The sequence below is a fragment of the Amaranthus tricolor genome, chromosome 4, assembly GCF_026212465.1.
Source record: "Amaranthus tricolor cultivar Red isolate AtriRed21 chromosome 4, ASM2621246v1, whole genome shotgun sequence".
In the NCBI taxonomy this organism is placed as follows: Eukaryota; Viridiplantae; Streptophyta; class Magnoliopsida; order Caryophyllales; family Amaranthaceae; genus Amaranthus; species Amaranthus tricolor.
The window spans coordinates 32,791,202-32,814,646 of NC_080050.1; the positions used below are offsets into that span (position 1 = coordinate 32,791,202).

General features: G+C 34.7%; 2 protein-coding genes and 1 pseudogene across 4 annotated transcripts; 2 read left to right on the forward strand and 1 right to left on the reverse strand.

Annotated features, from left to right (window-relative positions):
* The first annotated feature begins 338 nt into the window (after positions 1–338).
* On the forward strand, positions 339–2,895 carry LOC130810443 (transcription factor BEE 3-like). Of its 2 annotated transcripts, XM_057676505.1 has the most exons (6): positions 339–871; positions 995–1,123; positions 1,528–1,593; positions 1,700–1,768; positions 1,837–1,914; positions 2,402–2,895. In XM_057676505.1, the coding sequence occupies exons 1-6, from the start codon at positions 470–472 to the stop codon at positions 2,516–2,518; spliced, it is 861 nt and encodes a 286-aa protein (XP_057532488.1). In that variant the 5' UTR covers positions 339–469; the 3' UTR covers positions 2,519–2,895. The 2 variants fall into 2 exon arrangements, with proteins under 2 accessions (XP_057532488.1, XP_057532489.1); XM_057676506.1 differs by lacking the exon at positions 1,837–1,914 and having other exon boundaries at positions 408–871.
* Positions 2,896–6,134: 3,239 nt separating this feature from the next.
* LOC130811087 (uncharacterized) lies at positions 6,135–16,146 on the forward strand (annotated as a pseudogene).
* Positions 16,147–16,675: 529 nt separating this feature from the next.
* Positions 16,676–22,874, reverse strand: LOC130811088 (uncharacterized). Of its 2 annotated transcripts, none has more exons than XM_057677259.1 (7): positions 22,407–22,874; positions 21,527–21,644; positions 20,587–20,721; positions 20,328–20,380; positions 19,369–19,456; positions 19,147–19,254; positions 16,676–16,940 (listed from the first exon to the last, which is right to left on the reverse strand). In XM_057677259.1, exons 1-6 carry the CDS (start codon positions 22,758–22,760, stop codon positions 19,154–19,156), a joined length of 849 nt encoding a protein of 282 aa, XP_057533242.1. In that variant the 5' UTR covers positions 22,761–22,874; the 3' UTR covers positions 16,676–16,940; positions 19,147–19,153. The 2 variants fall into 2 exon arrangements, with proteins under 2 accessions (XP_057533242.1, XP_057533241.1); XM_057677258.1 differs by having other exon boundaries at positions 20,575–20,721; positions 22,407–22,817.
* Positions 22,875–23,445: the final 571 nt, after the last annotated feature.

Sequence of the window (23,445 nt, forward strand, 5' to 3'; positions counted from 1 at the left end):
AAAATTTTATTGATTTTTCTATAATAATACTAGTTTTTGATTAACCATGAATATTATCAATTTTAAGGAGTATTTTCTAAGAATAATACCAACTTTTATTTAACTATTAATTACCTTTAATTTTTTGTCAAATAGCATACTATAAATAAAAATTAGTATTATTCTAAGCTAATGTCCTTTAAATTAATATTATTCATAGTAATTTAAAAAAAATTTGTATTACGATTATTTTCATACAAAATAGTACCAATAAATAAAATTTACAGGGACATGACTCACATGAGGGATTATTAGGAGTACACTGTACAACTGATGAGATACACCACACCACACCACACCCCACCCCGCCTTTTATTTTTTATTTATATTTTATAAATAAGCTTACTCCTCACTGAAATTCCCCATAATCCAAAACTCTTGCCATTCTCTCAAAACCCCAAAAATAAAATCATAATTAAAAAAAAAATTAATGGGAAACTACACCAGAAATCCAAATATTTTCACACCCAATTGTAATTATAATTCATATGTTGATAATAATGATCTAAATTGGGAAGCCCAACTAACAAATCCTCTAACTATGCCACCTTTACATCCATCTTTGTTACAAAACTCAAACTTAGATCTTCATAGTTTGATAATGGGTATGGGTTTGTACACTATTAATGATCAAACACTAAGTGAAAATCAATCAATTAAGGATCATCCTGGTTTATCAGAATCAGCATCAATTTTATCATCAAGAAGTGAAAATGGAAATGAAATTACTAACAAAAGAAAAGCTCAAGATTTGGGTGAAGAAAGTAGCACTTCTTTGCATTCAGCTCCTCTTCATCCAAATCATCTTAGCCCTCCAACTCCAAAGAAAAATGTATGTAAATCCCACTGTAAATACAACAAAATTCCATTACTTTAAAAACTATTTTTGTATTTTTATCTAATAATAGAGGGTTTAGTTAATTTCTGCTAATTAAGGTGTGTGATTTTGAAACAGAGTACAAACAGAGGAAAAAGAAGCAAGAAAAGTATTGGGGAGTCGAAAACAGATGGAAATACAAAGGAAGTTGTTCATGTTAGAGCTCAGCGTGGTCAAGCTACTGATAGTCATAGTATAGCTGAAAGAGTATGTGTACTTCTTTTTTCACTTTCTATCAAATATTGTTGGAATGGTACATCCATGAATTATAGTCATTAAAATTCATACGCTTTTGAACTAGCTATAATATATCCCTGATTACATGCTGACATTAACAATAACTCCAGCTAAAACCGTCGTTCAACTCAATAAATATGCTAAATAATTGTTTCTATCAAAACTATAAAATTATTTGGATACTATATCTTCATTCATGCTATATAAAACCTTGATCAACATGTTCTATCAATCCATAGGGTTGCAAACTTATCCTCACTCCAATGCTAAAACTCATAATATCAAATAATACATGTTACATACTTAATACGAGTACTAAACCAAACTATTGATTAAAAACGTTTTTGTCAAATATAATTGTCAATTGTGTTCAGGTAAGAAGAGGGAAGATTAATGAAAGACTCAGATGCTTACAGGACATAGTTCCAGGTTGCTATAAGGTATCAAATTTTTTACTTTTTTTTTTTTTTTTTTTCCAATTTTGAAACTAAATTAGATGGTATCTAATAACAGACATATTGACAATGATACCGCTATAATTTGCAGACAATGGGAATGGCTGTAATGTTAGATGAAATAATTAATTATGTTCAGTCATTGCAAAACCAAGTTGAGGTAACAAAAAATTCTTTCTTTTTTTAAAATGTTAAATTATTAGTATTAATTTTATTTTTCATCTCCAGTTTCTATCAATGAAGCTCACCGCTGCAAGTCAATATTATGATTTTAATTCTGAAAATGAGCATGTTGAAAAAAAGCAGGTACGATACATTTCTAATCATATATTTGATCCTCAAAATTTATAAATAATTTTAATAAAATACAAAAAAGTAAATAAAAATATACATGTTAAAATTAATACATTGTGACAAATACAACGAATATATTTTAACTCAAACATGTCCCGAAAATTCATATTCTAAGTTATATCCGTAATGTGGTTTACTAGTTAAATGGAGAAGTACTCCTTCCGTTCTCTAATGTTCTTCCTATTTGTAATATTCCATCTTAAAGAGAGATAAATTTGATTAATATTTTTGACACATATTTAAAAGATAAAATATATATCCATGTGAGATCTCGTTAGAATGTATACTTTTTTATTATGTATTTTTAATAATTTTTTATTATGTGTATTTAGAGATATTGGGGTTTAAAATTTACTTTGAAAACTGTGTAAAAGTAAACGAAAAGAAAAAAAAGAATCTAATTAATGTCTGTAAATGTTGTCAAATAATAATAATGCAGAAGATAAAGGCATCAAGCAACAGTGATGAAGCACAGGGGATGATTAATAATAATAACAAAGGAGGATATGATGAAGCAACAATTTACAATCTCTATCAATCAGGATGGTCCTTTTGACTTGGACCTTTGGCTTCTTGCTTTCTATTCCTTTGCATTTGATTACATTTCATTATCTCCATCTTATTGTCAATTTTTGTAAACTCCCAAAAAGAAAAACATTATTAATTATTCATTAAACTTTTAGGAAAAGGATAGAATACATGATAATTCTCAAATACTACTACTATTTAGCGTAAATCATTGATAAAACCCTATCTAAAATTCGTTGGGTTTGGCACAATTTCATTGGCTAATTGCAAAAAGGATAGAAGAAGTTTATTGTTTTTGTATAATTGGTATTTTTTGTAATTTTGTGTATTAGTTATTGGATCTTAGTGGATCATTATTATTATTATTATTGTTATTATTATTATTATTATTGAGTTGCTGCCAATCTATCATACAATAATTACAAGACTTTGATTTGATTTGATATGATTATTGTGCTTCAATTCATAGATGTTCACCATAAGCAAACAAATTAATTGAATCAAATTCGCCAAATATTAATATATGACATAAGGATTCATTATTAGATTTTAAAAGTTATGTCAGTCTACTCAAATTAATATATATCAGAGGTGATTACTGTACTAGTCGAATCAATTTTTAGGCCTTAAAAAATTTAGGGTCCTTAGTAATAATTCGCTTTGTTTTTGCTAATCGACGGTCATACATAAATATTTTGTACAAGATCTATCATCATACATATCATACCTATCAATTAATAAACTTATCCGCATAATTGCTTTAATATAAATGTAAATGAAATGTGAATTATTAAAAGGCAGTTAATATGTAACACTCAGAGATAAAACAAGCAAAAGACATGAATGAACAAGGCAAGAATGAAGATGGTATACGAACAAGCAAAGGTAGACAAAAATTGGTCGTTAGAAAAGGACCCAAATTGAGAGATGATGCATTCAACGGCAAAAGGGATATTGCTATTTTGAGGGATTATCTAATGAACAAAGCTAGTAGAACCCACAAATACATGGAGGTTTAATATCTAATAGACGTTTTCTATTCATGCACTTAATGATTGGCGCAACAAACTGTCCAAAATGCAACTATTTGCTTAAAATGTTTGCTTGTTTTAATGGACACCACCAAGTTTAGATGCATTGCATTTTTATGGGTTATGAAGAGACTGTGTGTGTGTGGAGGAAGACAGCTTTAGTGGACCATATATTGCACAAGATTGGTTATGCATATGATGCAAATGTGGCTTTTCCCATTTTCACTAGTTTATTTGTAGAATTTTTTAAATTTCCCTCTATAAAATAATTATAATATCAGCAGTCTAAACTATGTGATCTATTATATATTTTGAATCATAACATAAGTTGTGATATCTTTTAAGGTACGGTGGTTATTAATAACCTATCACAACTCTCCTTCTTTATCTGGACTTAGAATCGACAAGTATAAGAGCATTTAGATTTTTCTCTCTAGCTAAGAGATGAAACTGTGATTTGAGGTAAGAACTTACAAGTCCAAGCACTTTAAATTTATTGTAGATTTCAATTTAATTCTATTGGTGATTATTGACATAGTTTGATGGAATTTATACATAAATGATTTAATCCGTGAAATCATGATTAAGAAGTCATGCGTTGGATTTCATCCTACTTATGCTAATATCCTAAATGATTCCCTAATAAAGAAATTGAGAGGCAATGACATCAAAAACTATGAGAAGATTTGACCCAAGTCTAGCTCCTATTTCTTTGGCCTTCAATTGATAGAAAGATAGAGTACATGCATGCACAAATTAGACAAAGCGAAGAAATGGGCAGGTGAATGTGGGTCCTGCTCATGCTCCTGCCTAGACTAATCTGGAATCTGGATAGTGTCACATTCCATATTCGGATGGAGGGTCATGTATTTGTAGTTGGTCAAGTAGGGTGTAGGGATATGGGCAAGTTCAAGGATCCAAGTGTGTAAAGCTCTCAAACTCATCATTTAACCCTTTACAAGTGGAAGTGGTTGTTTGTTGTTACTTGTGGATTAGCTTTGTTCGTCTAATGTCTACAATCAATTTATGTGTCATCCTTTTTCATTAAGTGCTTCACACTTTACTATTTAGTAAATTGATTGTAGAAAGAACCTCCTATGTTATGTTGTTAGGATTAAGGACAACAATGGATTGGGTTACTTTGATAAAAAAAAAATAATTTGTTTATGTTTACCTTAATTAAAAAGATTTTAAATTTATGTATACTAATGGATTGCAATCGTTATACTTGCCGTTCTTATTTATATTATGTTATGGAGTATTTGAAAAAAACCTATTTTAATAGGTGAAAGTTTCCTCGTTATTAAAATTAACTTTTTCAAATTAAAATAAATTATTTTTTGTGAGTGAGTCAACGTAAACAAAATTAATACTCCCTCCTATACTATCCATTAGTCCCACTTATTTTTTTCATTATTCACTTATCACTCTTAATTTGTATTTTATTCTTAGTCTATAAGTTAAAACATAATCATGTAAGATCTTGTTTAATTTGTCTCAATACAAAGATTATTAATATTAATTTTTTATAATTTTTAATTAAGAATAATTAAAGATATTAAATATTAAAATGTTGCCTCGACAAGTATGATAAATTAAATGAGACTATGGATTGAATACGAGGTAGTATAAAATATATACAAGTAATCTATCGTTAACTTTAAGGTCAACAATTCAAAAATATTTATAATATTAGTTGGAATGTATTTTTATTCGTGAGAAAAGAGCAATTAAACATTCTTAGGACTTGGGATGGAGTGACTAATAATTTAGGGTTTAGTTTGTTGCATAGATACAATGAAAGCATGAATGATTTAAAAGTAAGTGTGACTTGGACAAACTAATGAAATTGAAGAATAAAAAAAGAGAGGATAAGTACGAACACATCTATTTGTGGGTTGAACAAATTGTTCATAGACTATGAAATATAAAATACACCAAAACAAGATGATGTTAATTTTCTAATCGATTAATAGTTTCTAGTATTTAAAAGAGGTTAAGAATCTGATAATTGTCTATTTGGTTAGTCATACTAAATGGTGGTAATGGAAATGATTTATAGTGTAAAATTTTGATAAAAAATTTCATATCATTCCCATGGTAATGAAACTTTGATAAAAAAAAATATTTTTTGTTTATAAATTTCCATTACCACCTAATACCACATCAATATATTAGAATGAATTTTGTGAAGAATATGAGAGGATTGGAGTTGAACAACTATGGCCATCAAGGTAGTCCAGAGATTTTTCAACTAAAATTATAAGTACTAGTTTTTCATTCCCATTACCACCCTTTATTACGACCTATCAAACGGGCCGTTAAGGATTTCTATCTAAATCTTACGATCAAAACTTTCTTTTATGAGTCTGAATACATCATTTATAATTGCTCTAAAAACCCTTGAATAATAAACTTTCTAATAATGTCATATAAAAAAGCTCTAATAACGTCTCTAATTTTTTGGCAAAGAACTAAATTTCTCGTCTTAGCACTTATAATACATATCCAATAGCTCAAAAACTTCTTACACTTAATCAAGATGGCAAGGAATATTATGACTATACCATAATGAAAAATTAAAAATCAAATACTTGGCTAAAAAACTGAAAATCATTTTTAAACAAAACTAAACCTTAAGATTAAGAAATGGCAAATTTTCCTATTACTTCTATATGCTTGTTTTTGTTAAACACAAATGGAGTTACTTATTTCTGTTGTAGAAATATTATTTGGGCAATGAAGTAAATTGAAGTCTACAAATTTTGTACGGTAAACATTAAACACCCCTTCATTTGGATGAATCAGACCAAAACTGTAAGAGAAGGCAATAAATCATACAGAAACAATCATTTAGTATATCGTCTCTCTCATTTCTTGATTGCTTCGCTGCAAAATAAAATGCGCCAGATCAAAATTTATTCTTAAATTCACTGATATTTTGATACATAATACATTAGTCAAATAGATTGTTGAATTTTCCAACATTTGTAATGGCGGGTCAAAATCAAGGAGGAAGTTTAGATCAGTTTGAGGCATTTTTCAAAAGGGCAGATTTGGATCAAGATGGTCGTATTAGTGGTGCTGAAGCTGTTGCTTTCTTCCAAGGATCTGGTTTAACCAAACAAGTTCTTGCCCAGGTTTGATTCCTTTTTTATGCTTCAAATATTAACATTTTTAAACCTTAAGTTTTTTTAATTAGTGCATGATTTCTATTCTAGGGCATTTTCTGGGAAGTGGGTATTGTTTCTTTAGAATGTTTAATTGTAGTTAATTTGTAGATGTTGTGATTTATGGTTGTTCTGTTGATATTTTAAATGAGCTTGACATTGTTTTTAGTCGTTTTTAGAATTGAAGTATAATCTATGGCTAAGTTTTTGATGAAATGTTTCACCTGATTTCGTGCACTTGATATTAACACATTACTGTGCAATTTCTGGGTGGCCATGTATCCTAACGCACTGATGAATGCATTATTTATTGTTAATTTAAACAATATTGAAATACCATGGTACAGGTTAACTTATTTATCTTCTTATACTCTGAAGGGCCCCTTAAAATGTGAGGTGTTCCTCAAAGTAGGAGGGTCTGAGTAGTCGCTCATTGTGCGCTAGACCCCTCTATCTTAGAGAAATCTTAAGTTGGTGTGAAAATGATCCACATTCATGGATTGGTTTGTGGAAGATAAAGGGATTTCCATAGGTGATTTGCTGTGGTCTTTCAATTATGGGTATTTGGGATGTGGTATTTGTTACAATTTCCGTTATGCTAGATAAAATGGGATGTGTGTACATTATCAAAAATTGAAGCCTTCTGAAATAACTGATGTCTGTAGATATGGATGCATGCTGATCAGAAACGTGCTGGTTTCCTTGGCCGTCAAGAGTTTTTCAATGCTCTCAAGCTGGTAACTGTGGCACAGACTAAGCGAGAACTGACACCTGAGATTGTCAAGTCAGCACTGTATGGACCAGCTTCATCTAAAATTCCTCCTCCACACATTACTCTCCCACCCTCCACTGCACCACAATCAACTTCCATGTCTAGTCCTCCAGCAATGCAGATGGGTGGTATGATGCCTACAGTGTCGCAAAATCTTGGTTATAGAGGCCCTTCACCTCCCAACCAGAACATGCAGCCACAATATCTTTCATCTCCAGGGAACCAGTTAATGAGACCTTCTCAAGGTCTGGCTAATACTTCCGCTTCACTTTCTGTTCAAAGTGGTCTTGGTCTTCAGAATTCAGGTGCTGTACCTACTGGTCTTTCAAACTCTGGCATGTCAGTTTCAGGTCATCTGAGCTTAGGCATGACAACTCCTGGTCTTCCAGGCTCGGGTTTGTTGAGCTCTGGCCTTGCAAGCTCAGGCATAACGGGAGTTGGAGTTCCAAGTTCTGGGATGCCTCCATCTGTTGTTCCAAGTTTAGGAATGTCGACTGCTGCTCTTCCGAATGCTGGTGCCTCAACCAATTGGATGGGTGGAAACATTAGTGGAGCTCCATATGGACCAGGATCTCAGGTTCCTAACAAAGGGGCTGCTCCATCTACACCTCAAAATACACTGATTTCTTCCCACGCTACAAAAAGCTTTAAAGCAACTACTCCTGTGGATGGGTTTTTCTCCAATACAGTTTCCATAGATGACCCTTTTGCTGCTTTTTTGGTAAAAAAACCAGGTGCTTTTCCGGCATCATCTTTATCCACCTCTGCTATTGTTCCTGTATCTGGTTCACCTTCAGCATCCTTTGTTTCTACTTCAGCAATTGTTCCTGTATCATCTGCAATTCAGCCACCATCAAGATCAAATTCACTTGATTCGTTGCAAAGTGCCTTTGTGAAGCCACCTGTTGGTAGTCAGCCACTGCAGGCACAGGCTTTCTCTAATTCATCACAATCTGTACTCAATCCACTACTTCTGGTGTTTCACCACAAATTTCTACTGGACCTGGAATATCTGTAGCTGAACAATCCCAGCCTCCATGGCCAAAGATGACAACTGCAGGTATACAGAAATATACCAAAGTATTTATGGAAGTGGACACTGATAAAGATGGAAAAATCACGGGTGAGCAAGCGCGCAATCTGTTTCTGAGCTGGAGACTACCAAGAGGTGGGTTGTTGTTTCTCTTTCTTATTGTCACTGCAATGGAGGATTTCAGATATAATGAATAACACGCCACTTTTAAATTGGATATATTTTTAAAATAAGGAAATTTGAAATTGGAGAAACCCAATAATAGTTTATAATTAAATAGCTAGTAACAACATGAATATACCGCCCGAATTTTGCTACTGACTTAGAGGAGTTTTGTAGACAATGAATTGTTATGAGGTGCATGTTAAAGCTAAGGGATCAAGCATCATTTTGACGACTTGGATTTTTTGTGTTTTCATCAGGGTCTTTTGTGGTCTTCACTTTGATCGTTTCTCGTCCTCGCTAGATATTATAAATGAGGAATACTTCAGGTAGAAGGTCTTATTGTTTTAACGTGTAGCCTCCTTGGGTGGTTTTCATTAGCATTTGTGCTGTATTTGTTTGTCCCTAGCCCTTTGGTTTTTGGCTAAGGACTTATGGTTCACATTCTCTTTAGCTTTTGATACAATATATTTTTTTATTCTATCTCAAAATCCATTTCACAACATATTCTCTGTAGCTTTTTAACCACAATGTACATTCTTTGTAGCTTTTTAACCACTATGTAACCAATTAAGACGGACATAGGAGTATCATGTTAGGCTTTTAAGTTCCTGGATTGACTGATGATAATACAATCAATGTTGTGCTCTCTGTTAATACATTTATAATTTAGAATCAAAACATTCTTTTGCTCCATTTTTTCTGCTTGCTCATTCTTATTGATTTTGTTTTGCAGAGGTTTTAAAGCAGGTGTGGGACTTGGCAGACGAGGATAATGACAGTATGCTTACACTGCGGGAGTTCTGCATAGCTCTATATTTGATGGAGCGGTATAGGGAAGGGCGTTCCCTTTCTCCTTCACTTCCTAATAGTCTAATTTTCAATGAAACTCTCATGCGGATGACAGGTCTTCCAAACTCATCGCATGGTAATGCAGCATGGGTAGCACCATCTGGTACTGATATGGCTAACATCCTAATTTTCTACCTTACATTTTTCTTTCTCCATGTAGCATGCTTTAATTTAGGTTTCAATTTTTGTTCGTTGGAAAGTAGGTTACAGGCCTGTACAGGGAATCCATGGTCCACTGCCATTGGGGCCTGCTGGTTTGAGGCCAGCAATGCAGCCAGCTTTGCAGCCTGATGCAACAAAGCAGTTCCAGCAGCCAAAGTCTAGAGCACCTATATTGGATAGTTCCCAAGCTAATCAACTGAGTGGCAACAATCAGAATATGCTCCAGTCAAGTCCTCCAGATACAAATGATGCAGAAACTAAGGTAGTGGCACTTGAACATGACAACCACATTATTAAAGCTCTTAAAAGGTAATATTCCTTAAATTGCTTTGTCATGTGCGCATGGATGACTTCTTTGGAGGACTCCCCTCTCTATAGTCTATACTATGTGGCAATCTAGTCCTAAGGAAGCATCTCTTCTAAGTGAACATTTGAGGGATCTTATTATCCAGGCTCTAGGTTTACTTTGAAGTTAAATATTTCTATTCGGTTTTCTTATGAATGAAGATCTCTCATTGTTTTTGATGGAATTCGGTTAGAGGTTTTTTAGCAGTATCTTTTCGTTGGCATGTTCGGAGTCTTTAAGTAGGGATTTGTGGCCCTTGTTGGATCTCAGGAGGTTTATTTTAGCTTGTTTAAGTGATGGGTTTAGAGTAATTGTAAACATGTATGAGTTGGACTCTTTTGTTTCATATGTGAGTCCTCATTCATGCAACTCATTGTCTGCATGCCTATTGAGCAGATATGTTATATGTTTCTTATAGGCTGACTAGGGCAAGCATTGATATAGGCATGTATGATAACAATTCAAGGTTCACGGTGCCGGCGCTGGAGGGCACCACCTCCCTCCCCTCCCCTCTTAAAACCACCTAGATGAGAGCCACTCAATGACATTGGGTTAATGGAACGTGTATACGGTTTTCCCTTCCCGTGCATTCTTCTGCTGTTTGTTTTCCTGATTGAGGGACAATGAAGAATATTTTAGAAAGGCTTTATTTTTGTGTGGGGACATGTAGCTCATTTTTTTCTTTTTTTTTTATGCTTGCATGATAAATTCAGGAGTTTAAAGAGGGACATACATTTTAAATATTGAGATCTGCACTTAGGGGCGGATCTAGAAAAAAAAAGTGATGTCACTTGAAATTGAAAGGATAAAAATAGGTGAATGCGAAATGGGTTATTCGGTTTTTGTAGGGTAAAAGTAGTGTGAATAAAGGAAGGGAGAAAGAAAAAAATAGAGGTAGTTGTCTGGGCATTGAACCACAAACCTAATGGTTAAAAGATAACTACTCAACCAACTCAACCCATACACTTTAATATTCTACTATTTTTTTTCCAAATTAAAGTGATGTCACTTGACTACCCTGACACCCCTTTCCCTCCGCCACTGTCTGCACTAGTTATATGTAATATTCCAAATACTTGAATTCATTTTGAAAACTGTACTGTGTACTGGTACTGTGGTACAACCGTACAAGGGTTGCCAGCTGTACATAATACATACTAATTACTACAGATAATGTAGCTTCTAAGATGTTGTGATATAGCCTTCATGATCTAGTCTTATATGAATTTCCAAGGAAAATTATGCTTTCACAAGTACTTTCCAATCAAATTTGTGTTGGCTTGAGATTAGTCTGCCTGAACTGATTTTACTTTGAGGCTATTGAAATCGTGAGGGGAACATGATGTCCATGGTTGAAGGGAAGAAGAGCATTCCATGGATTCGAGGATTAGGGAAAAAAGTTAGGAAGATATAAATTTATCAGTGTACGTGATTGATCTTAAATTCAAGTCGAGAATATAACCGTTTTGCACTAGTCTTGCATTTCTTACCACTTGCCATCTTAACTTGGATATGTTCGACAATGTTCATTGGATCACTCTAACTTCTATTACATTTATTAAAGATTGAAAAGGTAGAGAAGGTAATACTGGATTCCAAGGAAAAGCTAGAGTACTACCGCACGAAAATGCAGGAACTTGTGAGTACCTTCTCTCTTGAAACTTCATTTTGCGCACTTTTAGAAAAGTTTATTTTCTTAACTCACATGACATTCATCTTCACTGAAATGTGGGTTTTGGTGAAATCTGCTCAGGTAGGACTTTAGCAATAAATAGTTTTCATGGGCTAAGGGCCTGCCTGAATGTGAATTGCCATGTATGTATACTCTTGTTGATGAATGAATTAGAACCCACCCCAGGTGTTATGTACTTAGGCTTTATTGGTTGATTATTTTCTATCACTTAATTGATTCACTAAGTTGGTAAGGTCTGTTAGATAGGCTGTCAGTGGCGTTGAAGTAACCTGGGTAACCACTAGTTGTGCTTGTCTATATTAGAAGAACAGGTGAGGGCAATTAAGGAACAAAGCAATTGTGCCCAATTAAGACTCTTTCAACTTACTACATGGAAAACGGAAACTTACAGATCAAGAAAAATCTGTCAGATAATTATTTTGCAATGCTGTTGCACACTCCAGAGAGCTCTCGCTCAACAACGAAATATAGCCACAAATAGGGCCATATGGTTAAAAGATCAATATCAACAAGACTGTGGTCTGTGAGTTTGATAATTGAGAAACAGCTTTTATCTGGTTTTCATCGTATAAGGTACAGCCGGTCACTGGAGCAAAAAAACATTTTTATCTAGGATGTCAATCTCATAATAATCTTTAGCAAGGCTTTGAATATCCATTGGATGTGATGTAGACTTCTAACTCCTTAAGGAGTAGTCAGAAAGCTATCAGTTCTGTTTTTCGATGCCTTTGTCAAACCAGTTGAGGATTTTCCATATCATTTTTGTACTTCACGAATTATTGCTCCTTCACTTTCTATGCACTTATTAAATCATGTGAGCTTCTTTTTCGTGTGAAAAATGTATATCTTGTTTGCAATCATGTCCATCATAAACGACCTCTTTGTTATTATAAGGTTGAGGTTGCATACATCTGAGTATCTTAATTTAGAACCATGAACTCCGCCTAGGTGTGAGCCACTTAGTCGCCTTGGGTTATGATATGGAAGGGAAAAGCATTTTTTGTATCTTCACTTTTTTGTATCTTTTTCTAAACGATTAATATTGAATCCTTTTCTAGGTTCTATACAAAAGTCGCTGTGACAATCGGCTGAATGAGATCATTGAGAGGGCATCGGCAGACAAGCGTGAGGTATGAGCTAGGGGCATCCTATTTTTTATTGTACTGTTATTCCATTAAAACTAATAAGTGAGATTTCAGGCGGATTTGTTGGGAAAGAAATACGAGGAAAAGTACAAGCACGTTGCAGAATTAGCCTCAAAATTAACTATTGAAGAGGCTAAATTCCGTGAATATCAGGTAATATAATCTTCAAATGATGTACGTAGTGACTTAGGCACATGGAAATAATTATCACTATGATAGTGATGTTTGCAATATCAGTTCTCTCTGGATTCTTTAATAAGAGTTTGCCTACTTGGATGTTATGTTGTTGCTGCTGCCTACTAGGATGTGTATGTCAATTTCCATCCACACCTTCTGTGTTCCTTTCTAATACCTATAGGCTTGAATTTAAATTGGACTCTGAAGCTAATGTACGTGTTTTTAATCTAAATTGTATTTTTTTAACTGTAATTATTCCCAATCAATTTATTTATCCCATTTCCTGTCTTGTGCTTTTGAGTGCTTAGATTTACTGGGACTGGGACTCTTCTGAGGCAGGGCACAAATTTCTTACTGATTTATTTATTTTACTTTGTTTTTGTAAGGTTGTGTACATCCGACCCCCTGAAACTGCACTTAGGTGGGAGCATAGTGTAAAAATGCGGTTATCATAATGTCTAAATATCGGTCGAAACCATAAGATCTCCCTTAATACGGCCAAAACACGGTTTTTTTACACCTTTACAACGGGGAAAATATCGGTTCGTTTGTTTTGAAAACCTTTACAATACGGCCGATGCGATGCGATACGGCCTTGGTTTATTTTCTATGGGTGAGAGCCCCTTAATGGTATTGGGGTAATGGAATGTTGCATCTCTTCCATTTCCCGATTCCTCTTTGTCTCTTTCTTGTGCAGGGTGCTTTCTTTTCCTCTTCTAAATGATTAATTTGTCTGTGTCTATTTTGAATCTTCTTGTTGTCAAGGCAACTTGCCATCTGGAGTATATGATGATTGAGAAATTTGGAAGAATTGTTTAACTTTCAATGAGTAGTTTTCTTTCCTAGCATCTTCATTCTGGTTAAATGTGCAGGAGCGAAAAACAGAGCTGCAGCAAGCCATTATTAACATGGAACAGGGTGGAAGTGTGGACGGCATCCTTCAGGTAGTCTTTTGACATTCAGATTCTGATGATTAAATTGAGTATTATGCTCATTTCATGGCTTGTGTTTACAAGGTGAAGGTTGCGAGCTTTTGGCCCCTCCTTACCTTCCTAGGTGTGGAACTCTTTGATGCCATTGGGGTAGTTAAGTAATGTAATTTATGATCGTTTCATTACTTGTTTTCTTCAATTCCCCCTCTAGGTCCGTGCAGATAGAATACAGTCAGATTTTGAGGAGCTTTTGAAGGCTTTGTCTGAACGCTGCAAAAGACATGGAATTGAAATTAAGTCAGCAGCATTAATTGAACTTCCTAAAGGTAGTTTGAGAGTCTTAGTCTTGCTTTTCTGTGATTATCATCCTTTTCATATTTTCCGCTATAACTTTTTCAATTAGTTGTTCAATATATTCTGTAGTTGGGAACTGTTTAGTTCTTTTGGTTGTCAATTAATAAGAGAATGACTAATTTGGTTTGAGTTTGCCAAGGCTGGCAACCTGGGATTCAAGAAGGAGCTGCTGTTTGGGATGAAGAGTGGGACAAGTTTGATGATGAAGGTATGCACTGCCAGACTTCTGCTTGTCATATATGGTGGTCATTGCAATTCTTCTAGATAGATGGCCTCCCTTCTGGGCGAAGACTGGGATGTGTCTGAATTGTCTTTTTGATTATTTGTTTAGGACTCGTATTCGACAAAGAGGTCAGTATGTATGAGCATACTAAGGCTTCTCCGAGATCCACTTTATTTGAGAATGGAACATACTCTCATGATGACGTGTTTAGCCCTGATTCCCCATCAAATGCGGATGCCAAGTCCGAGAAGCAATCTAGCAGAGGTGAGCGTGCACTTGATAGTGAATCTGGATACACCCATAGTGAAGATGATTCAACTAGAAGTCCTCTTGGAAGCCCAGCTCATCGATCCACACAAGAAATCCCATCACAAGATTTTTCAGATATCTTTGCCAAGAGTGAGGCAGATTCAGATTTCCATCGGTATGCTATGCTTTTTGTTTGTTTCCTTCTCTTACTCAGTTTGATATAAGTCTCAACTTCAAATTTCTCCTTTTTCCACCACAGAAGCTTCGATGAACAGGGTTGGGGCAATTTTGATGGTACTGATGATGGAGATTCGGTTTGGGGATTTAATTCTAAGGTATGGCAGTCGAATTCAGCAAGGATATGAATTGAGTAACCAATAGTATTATAAATATAATAAGGCCATTATATCTAATCATTCTTAATTTTAAAAATTAAATGAACCCCTTGAGTAAAGTCATTTTGCTCAAAGCTATCCCTTTCAATGGCTTCCATCCTAAACTTTTGCATTGGGTGTGTGGGATGCAGTGTAAATGATTGTTTATAATATCATGTCACCCTAATTGATACTTCTTTTATTTCTTGATCTCACGTCTCGCTCTTCCCATCACAACCAATACTCCCAGAATTCCCTCAGCCTGTATTTGCATCTTGTATGGTTATTTCTTCATTTTCATGCTTGAATTTGCTTTCCATCTTGGCAGGATCAGCATGGAGATCGTCTGTTTGAATCCGGTGGCTTTGGTTTAAGTCCCAGGACAGATTCTCCCCAAGGTGACACCAGTTACAATAAAAGAAGCCCATTTAATTTTGCCGACTCGGTGCCAGCAACACCATCATTCTCAAAGTCCGGAAATTCTCCAAGATACAGTGAGGCTGGGGACAATTTCTTTGATAATTATTCAAGATTTGATTCTTTCGGCATGAATGAAAGCAGCCGATTTTCTCCACCGCGCGAGACCCTTACAAGGTTCGATTCCGTAAGCAGCAATAGAAGTGGGTTTGGTGGCCATAGTCGAGGATTTACTTCATTTGATGATGCAGATCCATTTGGGTCTTCTGGGCCTTTTAAGGTCTCCTCTGAAACACCCAAGAAAAGTTCAGACAATTGGAGTTCATTTTAGTTCATCGGTTCTGTGTTTTTATGATAAACTCCCATTTATTTCGTGACGCTAATTGAGATACATACGTATAAGGCAATTTTTGTGTGCTTGTATAGCAGCATACATAGTCCAGTATTGTAAATTGGTTGGTGTTCGTTCCTTTGTTGTGTTGTAGACACAATTTTCTGTTCTCCTGGCATGCAGGAACTACAATAAGACTACAGGATCATAGACAAAGATAATTTTGTTGGAATTATATCATTTTTTTGTATTGTCAAAAAAAAAATGATACAAGTATAAGTTTCGGCATACAAGTATACTTCCATTCGATAGCCGTAAATTGGAAAAAATCAATCACAAATCCTTGCTTGCTAAGAAAATGTGAGTTTATTTCCGAACATCTTATCATAGTTCATGTGATGAGTGATGACCCCAAAAAGGAGTACATTATACATTCATGTCTGAGTTGTAGCTGTTTAGTTTACTTGCAATACAAATTTTAATACTACCTCCTATTCAGCTGAATTGTCCCATTTTTTTTTGGCACTATTCACTTATCACTCTTAATTTGTATTTTACTCTTAATCTATAAGTTAAAACATAGTCATATGGGATCTTGTTTAATTTGTCTCAATACAAGGATTATTAATATCAACTTTTTATAATTTTTAATTAAGCATAATTTGAGATATTAAGAGTTAAAATGTTGCCTCGGCAAGTGTGAAAAGTCAAATGGGACAGTTCAGCTGAATAGGAGGGAGTATAATTTAGTTCAAAATCTAAGAAAAGCTGAATAGCAAATGTCATTGATGTTTTATTGTCAGTCGTCCCGACGGAATCAACAATTCTGATCTTCGCATCGACATCCACAACACGGTTCCAGTCAGTAATAATATTTGATTACAAAGATGAAAGATGGATACGGACCCAGCAGAAACCGACTGCAACTGCATTTACGATTTGAGCTTTGATATGAACCATCCTTCTGTTAGGGAGAGTTATTTTGAAGATTCCATGAAGCATTCAACTCTGCCACAGATTGTTAAGCCTGTAAACAGCAAACCCAGCAAAGAAAATGTATTTTAAGTGTCAAGGCTCTAACAAGTCACTTGTGCAACCAAACTAATCATAGTATTGCAATCAATTACTTCTTCATCCAGGCGTTGAAAAAAAGTTAAAGCATCTTATTGATGACAAGTAGGGTAGTTGCAAAGACAAAAAATAATAAAGATAATCTGAGGTACACAAGTTTCGCCTGAGTCCTGACTCTCAAGAAACAGTTTTTATGTGTCAAGACAACGCAAAGGGGAGTGGGATGCCATGGAACATTGCTTGGGCGAGCAATGAATAGCTTGTCTGAGCAAAGTGATGGGCATGAGGCAGAACATGGCTGGGACAGCTTGCTCGGTGAGCAAGTAGGCTGCCGAAACAAGCAAATTGCACAGACCAAGGCAGAGAGCGAGGAAATTGAGTGCTTCGGCAACCGAACTGCAGCTCGAAAGAGTTTTTAAGCAAAAGCAGAACAAGCACAACTCCGACTTGGGAAAGCCACTGCTCATTGAAACAAGCACGAAAAGGGGCTTCTTGTGGATTCTTTCTTGGATAAGGGAAGGGGTGTTTGTCAGACAGCCATCTTTTGTTAAAATGTTGAGAATTGCGTATGCACACATTCTGCCTTCTGGGGAACTTGAGGGATGATTCCTCTGAGCTTTGTACTCTTTAAGAAGAGGTCTTGCAGACCAAATCAACATGTGGTGAATTGTGTGAGCTTGTTGAAGCTCATCTCCAAGAGAAGCTAAGTTGTTTTGAGTGAGAAAAAGCACCATCTTTGAGTTTGAGGGGACTATCTTGTTGGAGAATGCTCCATTGTTGTTGAGGTTAGCTCATGTTGAGAGCAAGCTGAAGCTATTGAGTGCCCAAACACTTGAGAGGGACTGCAAACATAAGAGAGCTAGAGAGAGAGAGCTATTGAGTGCTTGTACTCCATTTTTGTGAGCAAACACAAGTGAAGGTGATTGAGCTTAGTGAACTAAACAAATGAAACATTTTAAGAGTTTTGTATTTCAGTTGTGATTGTAATAGTTGCATAAAAGAAATGCAAAACATTGATGATTGAAGTGATAATTTAAGATATCTACTATTTTTCTATTTTGGTTGTCTGCTTAAGAACACTTGCCATGGCTTTGTTGTCATTGTTTCTCCCCCTATTCTCTAGCCTATAGTGAGCCTGACTTTACCACATAAATGCTTCATGAAGACTACTTTCTGATTTAATTAACTAATACTAAAAGAAAACCTTTGTATCTTCTTGGCCATTTGCTTCACCTCACCCCTTATTTCTTCACCTCCCTATTTCATCATCATCATCCAACCCAGTATATCCTGCTCATAGAAAAAGAATATGGACAGGGTCTGGGAGGGAAGGACGGCGGCAACTCATACCCATAAAGGAAAGCGCGGCCAAAGGAGTCCCCCGGCTCGGAAAAGACAGAGACGTAGCTACACGTTAAAGATAAAAAGGCCTATAAATAAAAAGTAGACCCACCTACAAAATAAAATAGAAAGGGACAAAAAAACTAATAAAAGAAACGAGAGGAGCAGGATGGTAAAAACACAAAGAGACAATCTACGAGGGCATTAGTAATCTAAAACATGGATATGACGCCTCCAACTACCCCTATCCCTAGTCAGGCCCTCGGAGAGGTTTAACTCACGCAAGTCAACTTTTATCTGCTCATTCTAAGTTCTCCTGGGTTTTCCTCGACTCCTCTTACCCTCTACTATAATGCTTTCTACTTTCCTCACAGGGGTGGCGAGGGTCTTTCTCTGCACATGTCCAAACCATCCCAATCTATTTTCGCGCATTTTTTCCAGAAATAGAGGCTACTCCTAGTTTGTCACAAGATTGTCATTCTGAATTAGGAAGTAAAGAAAAATATCTTCTCGGCCCACTTCTTGTACCAAGAGAAGATAACAAATTTTGTAGAAAGCAAAAAATTTAAGGGAAAGAAAGTAAATGGACAGGAATAATGATGAACAACAACATTCCATTACCCCAATGCCATTAAGTGACTCCCACTTAGGTTAGGCTTTGGGGGGGTCAGATATAAGCAACCTTGTTAGTGATATCATTAACAAAGAGGTTTTTCCGATTGATCCTTGGTTGCAAACATCATGGACAGAAATAATGATGAACAAGGTCAAGAAAAACACCATCAATGAAGGACTAACTACATGAGATGCAAAGGAAGGACCTGAAAACTAGCAATGGTCATCATTGCCATCTATGTGTTCCTGTATCTTTTCAAATGCATAAAGCATCGATGCTCGCATGTTTGCTATTTCAATCAGTTTTTCCAGGGCTGCATGTCAGAAAATAAAGGTTCATATTGTTATATTAAAAGAAACAGGTGATTGCTTGAATGCTAATTCAGATAACACATGACAAGAAAAAGAACAGAAGAAAACTGTCAAACCTGTCTCAAATGAAAGTTGAGCAGCTCGCAATTTGGGAGAAACTAACGTGCCAAAAACAGCAAGTGACTTCGATCGTCCCTTTTGTACCTGTGGAGAAAAGGACAGAATCACCTACTGTATAAATTTGTAAGCTATAAATTTCAAAATGACTATAGTTCACACTTCACAGTCCAGTCTCTTTCAGTTCGGGGGTATTACCTGATTTCAGTCGATTATTGTAAAATGGTTCACAGTTTAGTAAAACTACAGAAGATATCACAGGCGACACTTGTGTGAACATTACAAAGTTAGGCATTGTCTGGATACTAGGATGATATCTTAGCATGTGCAAATATGCGGTAATGGAACGATGATGCATTTATAGGAGTGATACGGTTATCGTAACGCTTAAATATCGGTCAAAAGCATGATATATTCCTTGATACGGCCCAAAACATGTTTTTTTTAGAACCTTTACAACGCGGAAAATATCAGTTCATTTTCTGAAAACCTTTACAATGCGGCTGATGCGGTGTGATGCAATGCGGCCTTTTTTTGCACTTTGTTTCTTAGACGCTTATGCACCATGCCATGGAATGAAGTTCGCGTTTAGAAATCAAAATATAGTTCCACGGTCGAAACTGTAAAAGTTAAGTGCATAGTTGGTAGAGGATGCAGTTCTGGAACTTGAAAAGCCCAAGAATTTGCTTCTCTCTTGAATTGGACAGAAAAAGATGCTGAACAAGTGCTTAAGGTATCACTATGTTGATCACACGTTTCTTATCCTTCAAAGAATTGGAAGACTCTCAAAACTTCAGCAATTCATTTATTTGGTTAGTGTTCAGTCATAACAGCAGAAATCAGTGATAATACTTCCTTCATACTATAAAATATGAACGGAGAGAAGCAATTCACTTAATTCACCAAAAGAAATATAATTAGCGCACAAAAATTGTTAATTTCTGGTATTGTCACTTACTTTATCATTTTCACTGATTGAGGCTCCAGTTGGTGAGCTGCTCTCATCAACTTCTGCAGAGAAACAAGAAGAGTATAAGAATATTTTTGAGCAACTAGATTCAACCAGAAAGACACAAGTGACAAGACATACACTTCTTAAGAATACAGAATTTCAATAAAAATTAAAATCCAGCAAAGAAGTGTTTGTGTTTCATATTACACACAACATATTGCTCAAAACAATATCACAAGTTCATAGAAAAGACCATTTTTATCACCAGTTAATTGAGATATGTCTTTGTGTCTCTGGCGCATACTATTAGCTTTCTGATACAGCCCATCATTACCCTCTTTCAAATTTTTTGAATCCTCAGCATCATCTGCTACCCACTTGCAAAGGGTGAAATGTGGCTCTGCAAATAATTCAACAAACTAATGTAACAACAATACATAAATATTTGCTTTGATGAAGTACATCATGTTCAAGACATATATGTATCTTTATGAACTTACCATGGTGTAAATTAAAACAATAATTAAGAAATGTGTTTTAAAAAGGAAATAAAGCTAAACAGAACTCCGTGTTAAAAAGCTGCAGCACCCCTCTCTTTCTGAGTAAGGGGTTTTGACAAAGAGAAAAGGAATAATACTATAGAAATATGTAAATGGGTGAAAATGACACCCAATTCAAGTTTTGTAGTGAAAACAATCAGCATCATTCACCCAGCTCGCACTCGTAAGTAATATCTAAACTTGTGATACAAAATTAGTCTCAAACAAAGAATTGAACAAAATTGTAAGCACTTTAGTATCTAAACTAAAATATTTGACTACTAGGTACTAGCTATCTTTTTTTGAAAGGAACAGTGAGCTATTATTAAGAAAATATCAGAAAGTACAAGATCGAAAAATCCAATTTGGACCCCGTTAGACCACACTTTATCACAGCAACCAATTTTAGCCCACCTAGCAAGTCTATAAGCTACACTATTGCTCTCTCTAAACATGATGAAATACATACTCACTAGCGTTTAATTCTTACTTCTTGTAAGCAAAATGAATTTTTCAGATCGAATATAATGTTAAAAAAAAAAAAAGAATGCCCATAAGCCTCATCGTCCCTATATTCCTGTTGAATTTCGTTATCATCTCTGCCAAGTAAAAATTCTAAACCTTAAGGCTTAAACCACTAGAAAATCTTGGAATTCATATACTTACCATCACCTTTAGTTACGTCCAAATTTGTAACAGCTGAGTGTTCTTTAAGATCCAATAACACACTATTGACACGTGACGCTCCCATGGAATAACGAGCACTAGCAAAATCAAACCATCCCTGAAATCAACGTGTTTGAGAAAGCGCTAGCATTAGAAACACTAACAATACAATGCAAGATTCAAAAGACAATTGGTATCAAAAGTAAAAGTATAGGACAACAATTCTTCTATTGTTTGCTCATAGTTTTCCTTTTTCTAAAAGGCTTTTAGTATGACATCAACTGAATTCAATCATCATTTTGAGCACCTGATGAGAATACAATTATCACAATCCATAACAAGACAGTGGAACCAACCAACACCATTTTATGCGCTCTTTTATAGTGAAGATATCCATGGCTTAGTGCTACACTACAACCAACCTATAATCATCCAAAAAAGGTAAACCTTTAACAGAATAATGCACTGTTTAATACTCCATAAAAAGCATCAATATGAAGACATATAAGGCCTACATATCATGTTTTTAAGAAACAACAGATGAAAATGAGCACATCCAACTGCATCATTAGCTAAAAGACCAGGAAATTTTATAAACCCTAATCTGCATATTTCATAAAACAATCAATATTCCCATTATGAATGATTGCAAAGCATTTCAAGAAAGAATTTTCTCCAATGAAAATAGAAAAGATTGAATCTTTAAGTGCAACAGAAAAATAGACAACATGAAAAATCACATAAGAAGCTCATGGTTATCAGATTTAATTGCCTGTTGTGATCAAGTTCATATGTTATCCCAATTCACAATCAACTGAAACAGAATGAATAAAAAATTACAGGAATTAGAAAAACCCAAGAGGCGGGAAAGGAAAGCAACCTGGCGAAGTATGGAGGAGACAGAGTTGACTAATAGGAGGTAAGAATCAAGGGAATCCATGAACTTGAGTACATCATCACAATCAACGTCAATTTTCTTCTGATTATGATCATCATAATCACCATTAACATCATCCCCATCACATGGTAGTCGGTTCTCAATATCAGAGGATTCAATTTTGGCCATATTTCTTCGAAATTTTCCAGAAATTGTGTTGTTATTAGTTGGGAGGTCGATGATAGTTATAAGTTCAGGTGCGAGATTAAGATAAGGACAAAGGAGTTGAAGAAACAAGGAAAGAAAATACGATCGGGATTTATATTTTTTTGTATTTCGTTCGTGCATCGTCTGCATCCATATATGATTTGATTTATGAGTGGGATTATTTCATTATATTCTCATATCAATGTTTCACAATATACTACTGTAGACTGTAGACCGTAGACATAAGAAATAATTTCACCCAAATAACAAGAGCTATTTTTTTAATTTCAGTACAAAATTTATCAAAGTATTGTACTCCACGTATTTTTTTTATGTAAATAACGGGAATAAAATTAAGGGATAAGTTTTTCTCTTCTTTAAAAATGTTTTTTTTAATTAATGTGGTAATTTTAAATGTTTTTTTAATTAAGGGGCCGAATTTCGAAATATATGATCAATTAGGGTATTATATATTTGTTTTTTGAAAAAATGTCATTATATTAAGTTAAAATAGCATGTAATTAATAAAAAAAATTCATTTTTGTCTGACATGTGAAAATATTGGAAATATTGGAATCGTGAATTTAAATAGAGTTTCACTAAAACTAATACTCCCTCCTATTCAGACTTATGTGTCCCATTTAGTTTTTCATACTTGTCGGGACAACATTTTAACCCTTAAAAATTATTCTTAATTATTAAAAATTATCTCAAATTAATAATCTTAGTATTGAGATGAATCAAATAAGATCTTACATAACTATATTTTAACTTATAAATTAAAAATAAAATACAAATTAAAAGTAATAAGGAAATAGTGTTCATAAATAAATGG

What these genes read in the sequence shown, in the direction of transcription:
- LOC130811088 (XM_057677258.1), bottom strand. Translation starts at nt 22,760, where the DNA reads ATGCAGACGATGCACGAACGAAATACAAAAAAATATAAATCCCGATCG. An exon ending in TCTCCTCCATACTTCGCCAG is followed by an intron (nt 21,645 to 22,406) that starts GTTGCTTTCCTT and finishes CGTTGATTTCAG; the next exon opens with GGATGGTTTGATTTTGCTAG. An exon ending in GGACGTAACTAAAGGTGATG is followed by an intron (nt 20,722 to 21,526) that starts GTAAGTATATGA and finishes AATTATTTGCAG; the next exon opens with AGCCACATTTCACCCTTTGC.
- LOC130810443 (XM_057676505.1), top strand. Translation starts at nt 470, where the DNA reads ATGGGAAACTACACCAGAAATCCAAATATTTTCACACCCAATTGTAAT. An exon ending in CTCCAACTCCAAAGAAAAAT is followed by an intron (nt 872 to 994) that starts GTATGTAAATCC and finishes ATTTTGAAACAG; the next exon opens with AGTACAAACAGAGGAAAAAG. An exon ending in CATTGCAAAACCAAGTTGAG is followed by an intron (nt 1,769 to 1,836) that starts GTAACAAAAAAT and finishes TTTCATCTCCAG; the next exon opens with TTTCTATCAATGAAGCTCAC.